At 41.6% G+C, this 7,639-nt stretch overlaps 1 protein-coding gene across 1 annotated transcript in view; it reads left to right on the forward strand.

Annotated features, from left to right (window-relative positions):
• The window catches only part of MUC2 (mucin 2, oligomeric mucus/gel-forming), a 107,216-nt gene that overhangs the window by 39,355 nt on the left and 60,222 nt on the right, over positions 1-7,639 (forward strand). Inside the window, exons 26-30 of the mRNA XM_019551000.1 lie at positions 785-932; positions 2,736-2,779; positions 3,842-4,045; positions 5,031-5,750; positions 7,284-7,635. Of these exons, the coding sequence (XP_019406545.1) occupies positions 785-932; positions 2,736-2,779; positions 3,842-4,045; positions 5,031-5,750; positions 7,284-7,635 (1,468 nt within the window). The remainder of the gene's footprint in view (positions 1-784; positions 933-2,735; positions 2,780-3,841; positions 4,046-5,030; positions 5,751-7,283; positions 7,636-7,639) is intronic.

The raw sequence follows: 7,639 nt of genomic DNA on the forward strand, positions 1-7,639 counted from the left end.
GAGGGTGGGTGGGTGATGGGGGCTTGTGGCAGAGCCCCACACACACAGCGCGGGGCAGTGCAGGGTAGCGAGGATCTCCCCACCTGCCTGGCAGCAGCTGGAGAGTGTGGGACTTTCTTTTTTTTAAGAGCCGGGACACTAGGGCCAGGCAGAGCAGCCATTGATAGGGCTGGGAAAGCGGGTGGGGGAAGGGGCCTGTTTGATTCAGAGATTTGGCCAATTCAGCAGTGGCCATATCTCCAAATCAGATTTGGCTGAATCGATTGGGACAGTGATTCGAATCACTGAATCAAATCACTGTCCCCTGAATTGACCGAATCCAAAGCAAATACTACCTGTTTCACACAGGCCTAGTAAAAATGTATTTTCATGTGGAGGATTTGAGGCAGCTATATTCCTTATAATTTCTATAAGGAAATTAAAATATCTGTGACATGGTCTGGTTTATCTATCAAAATAGTATGAAAAAACTATTTCTAACATTTTGGTGAATAAATGGAACGTCTATTATGAACTTAAGTTACCTTCATGCTTTTAACAAATTATCCTATTGAGAATGTGATTAAATGTGTATGGAAGTATGGAAGGACTTGTGCAAAAATGTGTCTCGTATATTATAATGAAAACTGGGTTTCTTCAAACCGCACAACCCTGATACTGTTGATAGATCCATGGGGAATATTCAGCATGTTCAGTGAACAACTGAAATCCACTGGTTTGAGTGGACTACATGAAAATGTTTACACCTACTAATATTAAAAAAATCACTGTTTATGGTTAATAGGTTGTTACCCCAGCTGCCCTCCAGAGTATCCCATTTATGATGAGTATTCCAAAAAATGTGTGACAGAAGATCACTGTGGTTGTTATATGAATGGAACGTATTACCCACCGTCCACAGAAGTACCCACAATAGAGAACTGTAAAAGATGGTATGTAGAAATAAAACACTGCCACTGCGTCCTTGCTACCTGAATCAGGAAAGCATCTAAGTGTGTGCTGATACTGAATAGACTTTAATAGATCTTAAACACCTGCTTAAATACTATTACGTTTAGTGTTGTCAGTTTAATTTTAAAATGGCTTTTAATAGTACAGACTAGCGAATTGCCTGTCAAGCATGACAGGGGAGGTGGCGGGGGGCGGGGGACACAGTACTGCTACTCACCACCCTGTGCTGCCACCACCTCCCAGGAGCAGGGGTGGGGTAGCTTGCCCCACCATCCCCTCTGTCCCCCTCCACCAGCACCCTGCACTGCGGCCGCATCCAAGGGATGGCTTTGCCCCTCCTCCCCCTGGCCTTGCTTCTTGGAGGTGATGGTGGTGCAGGGTGCTGGCAGTGCGGTGCTGACCTTGCCCCCCTGCTCTGTCCTCTCCCCATCCCTGCCAGCATGGCAGTGCTCCGCCGTGCCAGTCCGTTCCCGCCATCCCTCTCTGTTGGGGATGAAGCGTCATCATGATGGCGGGGACAGAGATGGGTAGTGCCACCGCTGTCTCCAAGGAGCAGGGCCAGGGCGGGCCCCGCTCTTTCCCCTCAGTCCTTACTGTCATGGCGGTGCTCCACCATGTGTGTCTGTCTGTGCAGAGCATTCTGATTGGTTGTTTCAGTCAGCATTTTGATTGGCTGCTGAGACAATCAGAGTGCTCCAAAAGCATTACAGACAGACAGATGGACTAAGGGTTTTATTATATTAGAATTATGGACAAGATCTACAGGAACTATATATCAGTCTATCTCCATATAACTGTGGTGCAATACCAATTTAGCCAAGGTAAAAGTCAAACTGTAGAATAAGTCTATGAGGTACTATACTTAGTATAGTAACACTGTAGTTAGTCTTTTGTGTGTGTGTAGCTGTTAACAGAATCCTGAAGACCTCAAAAACTGGAAATAAATAATGGGGGAAAAAGAGAAAAAACGTATCTTTTTCAAGTTCACCAATTCCCTGCACTCTTTAGTTCTGGTTGCTTGCGGGGTCTTTTACACAGCACCACTTTATACTTTGGCTGTAAAACTGAAAGGCTGTGCCTGAAACTATTTTCAGTCCGGCTATTGAGCAAGTCCAGATATCAATTTGACTGTTTCCTTTTCATAATGTTGTCAAAAATACCATTAAATAATACTTTAATAATATTTATATAGTGTGTCTCTGCTGACGCTTAAAGAGCCAAGGGCCATTTGCCTAACATGCCTTAGAGCAGCTTTTATCATAGCTAGAACTAACTGGAAATCTCTGCAGCACTGTGCTCTCTAGACAGACTCTGTTTCACCATTAGCATACTCCTAGTTGTACTCTGCCAAACAGAGAGAGGCTGTGCAGAAAAATGAAGCAAAGTGATTTAAGGGTGCATGTGTTTTTCCTTATGCTCCATCACGTTCCCTAAGGTCAGCCAAGAGTGACCTCCTACAAGGACCATCAGTATGCCAAGTCTACTTGGTGAAAAAACAGAAAGGGTCATTATCAGTACTTACTCCTCAGCTCTGCAACTTCTTCCCTCTTTACACAATTTGTGAGGGAAAGAGACTAATTATCTCAAGAATAACTATTAGAAGTGAGTTGGTTGTAATATTTAAAAATGATAATCATGATATCAGAGCAAATCCCCTCCAAAGAACTATCCAGTCACACTGAAATGAAATTTTGAATGATTAAAATAATTGTAAATATTCCTAAGAAATAACTACAGTGATAGCTGTTGGGCTGCATGATTTTCACTTATTTTTTTCTTTTTAGTGTCTGTGTTTCATCAGGAAAGATTACCTGTACAACTGTCCCAGGTAAAGAAAATTTCTTTTTTTCCCCCTGCAAACAGAAAAGGGTAAGAAAACAATGACATCCGTCTCCTCTGTATGGTCATTACAAAATCCACATCAGATTTTGTAATGATCAAGAATGACTCACAGGCGATCAAGGCCGGATTGTGGCAAAAGATTATTTGACAGCACTTTTTAACCTTATAGTTAGTCCGATTGGGTGCCTATACATAAGCAAGGAGGCTGCTCTGATGTGCTGTAATTACAGTACATTGGAGCAGACTCAATTCATCAAGTTTGCTGGAGCATGGTAATTACTGCACTCCAGCAGCTTCCCACACCTTGTATATCACCTCCTCTCTCCTCCCCCGCTTCAAAATGGCAGCGGGGGTGCTTTATCTAAAGCTCATTCAACAAATTATAGCTATCACTGTAGTTATTTCTTAGGAATATTTACAGTTATTTTAAACACACTGTTTGCAGGGTACTGTTTGCATTCAGCAAGTTTTAGATAAAGCACCTCCACCACCATTTTGAAGTGCAGGGACACTGATACATAAGACACTCTGGGTGCCTTAATTAGAACAGCTCTCTTCAATTAAAGCCCTCCCACCCCCCCCGCCCCAGATCACACTTATAAACAACCTAAGAATCTAAGGAATGTAGCAAAAAAAGAGTGAAATAAGACTACTTTCTGATTATATCTGTGACACCTGTCCCTTCCTTTCAGGTTTTTTGGGTAATGTTCCCCTCCCCACTTATTCAAATGTCCTAATGTTGAGTCCAATACACTACACTGGGAACTGTTTTATTTATCTACTTTTAAATAAAAATCTGTTCTTGAGAGTCATTTTATGTACCTCACCTACATAGGGCTTTATTGTTACATAAGTTGTGGCTTCCTCCTAAATGTCATTATAAATCAATGATGATTCCTGGCTCATCTTCAGACATAACCATTATAGCTGCATACATCACATGTTCAAAAAAAATTTACACTAGGCAATTTTGTAAATGTTTAGGTCTGTGATTGTACTTGACCATTTTTTAGCAGAACACAACTCCACAATAAGTTCTTTCTTGCAGGCTGCCCATGCATCATCGGTGGAAAAATCTATAATGTAGGAGAGATAGTTGAACTAACCAGGAATGGATCAGAATGTATGGAGTATGTATGTGGAGAAAATGGGTCTGCAGTTCTTGAAAGGATCTACCCTTGTTCAACACCCCAGCCTCCTACAACTACACCTACAACTACAACTACACCTACCACCTATCCTAGTACCACAGGTAAAATTTCAGCAAGGTTGCATATCAGCTTCTAAAGTTTCCTAAATAGGTTCAGAGCTATTTGGCGTCTCATACTTTACATGATTACTATTATAAATCCAATGCGATGCAGCACAGAGAGAAGTTGCCTTAGTGTTTCAGTGGAAGACTATGAATTAAAGGGTCTCAGCAGAGGTAGTGAGGCAGTGAGGAAGCACATAGCCAGGAAAATGATGACCTCTCATGTTCAGTCCTTGTCACTCTCCTGCCCCTGCTGCAGCAAATTGTTCAGGGCAAAGATTGGGCTTGTAAGTCACCTGCATACCCATACAACTTAGCCTCTATCCCGCCTTCTCTCTTTTTCCTCTCACTTCTTTCTCCTTTTTCCTCTCTTTCTCCCTTTCTCTTTTCTCCTTCCCTTTTTCCTTCATGCTTCCTTTCTCTTGTCTCCCCCCACTACCACTCCCCACTGGATGTGGTCATCTTTACTTGTGAAGGACGAACAGCAATGAATTAAATGGACTTGCTTATTTCTGTGTTATTTTTAAATACTGTTTTAATTTCCCTGCATCTCTTAAGATTATATCGTAATATTGGTTAGTTTTTCCTATTACAGTTTCCACAACAGCCTCAACAAGTACAGCTACAAGTAAGTTTCTTATTAAAGAAATTCTTCATATTAGGTCTTCCTGATTAAGGGAAAGGGAAGACAAAGAGGTAACTATGCAGCACAGACATACATTTTAGCTTTAGAACAGAAAGAATGTATTGGTTATTTTAGAGAGAAGGGTGGATTTCATTAGTTTGAAAAAAGCTTCTAATGCCACTTATGCAAAAAACCCAATACAATATAGATTCAAATACTGTGTTCTTGATTCAGTTAAAATCTTGTGTTGCAATATGTATTTTCATTGCCTAAAAGACGATTACATTCAAACTAGGTCTCTGAATTTTATATCTGTTCTTAAGAGATTTCAAGATGCCATATTTTCAATTTTCCTTGCAGCTACATGCAATGAAAAATGCAACTGGACTAAGTGGTATGATGTCAGTAAACCCACAGATGGTGAAGACGGTGGTGAATATGAAACCTATGATGCAATAAAGAATAAAGATGGAGCTGGTTTCTGTGATGCTCCACAAGACATTGAGTGCAGGCCCCAAAACGGATTTAATTTAAGCCTAGGAGATGTGGGCCAGAAAGTGTCATGTAATATTACTTATGGGCTCATATGTAAAAATAAGGAACAAGACGAACCCTGGATCCCTTGCTATGACTATGAGATTCGGATTTGCTGTAAAAAGAATCCTGGCTGTACTTCATCTATCACATCGAGACCCACTCCAACCACAACCACACCAACACCCACTTCAAGCACCACTAGCACACCGACCACAACCATTAGCACAACAATACCTACGGTTACGACAACAACACTTTCAACTTCAATTACAACGCAGACACCGACACCAACTACCACACTAACACCTACACAAACAAATGTTCCAAGATCAACACCTACAACAATCACAACCACTACAATGGTACCAACACCTACACTGACCATCATTACTACATCTACGCAAACACCCTTCACAACAACTCGTCTTCCAACTACAACTAGTAGCACTCCAGCAACGCCAACCACCACCACTACCACCCTGACACCCACACCTACCACCACTGCCACACCGACTCCAACAACCTCCATGAGTGCAACTACAGGTATGAGATGGGTAGATGCTGCATGTGCTTATTTTCTTGTAATTGAAACCCCACTAGCAAAAAGTAGTGTATTCTGGAGACATCAAGAGATATGGTAAGAGAAATCACCATGAAACAATTCCTGATTTAGCTGGTTAATCCATGGTGACATGATTTGGTAACTGGGTAGTATTAGGTGATCATAAATGGCGGTTCCTCCTTAGCCCAAGTTTATCTTGACCCTAGGCCAATTTCATTGTGCCCCCCACTCCATATGTACACTTTCTCACAATTGATGCCCCCTCTGTCCTGGTCATATGCTTTGGGAGTGAGGAAGATGTGGATTGCTTTAATCTTGCTCAAAATGGGATGAGGATTGCTTTGTGAATCTGGCTTAAAATGTTGTTCTCTGATGTAATGTAAATGTACAGAATATTAGCTAGGAAGCAGTAGAAATTCTACCCTTTCACTGGTTGAACTTTTGATTTTACACTCTTGTTGTTACATTCACCTTTCTTCATGTCTACATGATGTAATGTTATATTATATATATCACTTCTGATGTAAAAGAATTGTAAACTGTATTAGAGAGACTAAGGTGCATCTTGGCAAAGTCATGCTTAAGTCACTCTCAGCTGGACAACTTCACTTCCCATTATTCACTCATTTTCTTTCCTGCCAGCCATGACAGTAACTCTGAATAAGCATTTGCCCAAACTGCTGAGGCTCATGTTAATTGTTTGGCTATAAAAGAATGAGAATCTGTTAATGTGTACAGCATGTAACTTAGAGAGTAACTGTTGATGTAGATTCTGCGTGATTGTTCCTCATCATGCCTAATGCACCACTTATTTTCTAAAGTAATGGAAGTTCTCCTGATGAGAATGAAAAATGCTTCAAATCTACTTTGTTCAGGGGCAGATATGGCACCTGTTAACTCTTTAAAGCTTTTGCCATTGTGTAGCATCTGGAGCAGAATGTCAGAGGAAGGTCGAAGATAGAGTTGAGCCATCCCACCTATTTGTGTTCCTCCTGACATTGTGCATGGATACATGTATCAAATGTTGAGCTGCACTCTTTCAGGTCCACAAGACAAAGGTAGTTAGGGTACCCCTGCTCTCATTTGGCTCTTGCCCAATTCTCACTTTGGTTCAATGTGGTGACTTGAGTGAAATCACTTATTATTTATAGCAGTGTTTCTCAACGAGTGGAACATGAAGGTTGTGTAGGTGGGACTTCAAGTCATTGCCCGATTGAAAAAAATCAAAGTTGTTTGCACTTCAAATAGATGAATCAACAGACATCTCAAACTGTACAGAAGTGGGGTTTTATTTTTATCTCGGTGGGACCGAGGTTTTCTGACAAAATGAGTGGTGGGACATAAGATGCAAAAGGAAGGGAACTGCTGATTTAAAGGACTGTAATAGTGTTCCATTGTGAAATATTTGTGAGTTGAACTGACCTGTTCTCAGTCAATGACTTGCCTGTGCATAGCTCTCTATAGCATTTCCCTTGTTGTTGTGTCATCTTTGTCCCTCTTGACTTTGTCTACAGGCTGCCAATGCCAGTGTACTGAGTGGTTGGACGATGATCACCCAAAGCTAAAGCCAGGAGAGGACACTGGGATAAACAAAAAAGACTATGGGGACTATGAACTCTTGGACAACATCATACGCAAGAGGCCCTACCTGTTCTGTCCGGTGGCATGGGATATTTCATGCAGAGCACAGCAATTCCCTCATCATCCCATAGATAAGTTGGGGCAAAAAGTGGAATGCAGTGCTTCCAAAGGACTTACCTGCAACAACAAAGACCAGGTCGGGCAGTTGCCACCTATCTGCCACAATTATGAAGTGAAGCTCTGCTGTTATGCAAGCCACCCTTCTTGCTGCCTTTCTACCACATTGCAC

The sequence above is a fragment of the Crocodylus porosus genome, unplaced genomic scaffold, assembly GCF_001723895.1.
Source record: "Crocodylus porosus isolate Cpor-Errol unplaced genomic scaffold, CroPor_comp1, whole genome shotgun sequence".
NCBI lineage: Eukaryota > Metazoa > Chordata > Crocodylia > Crocodylidae > Crocodylus > Crocodylus porosus.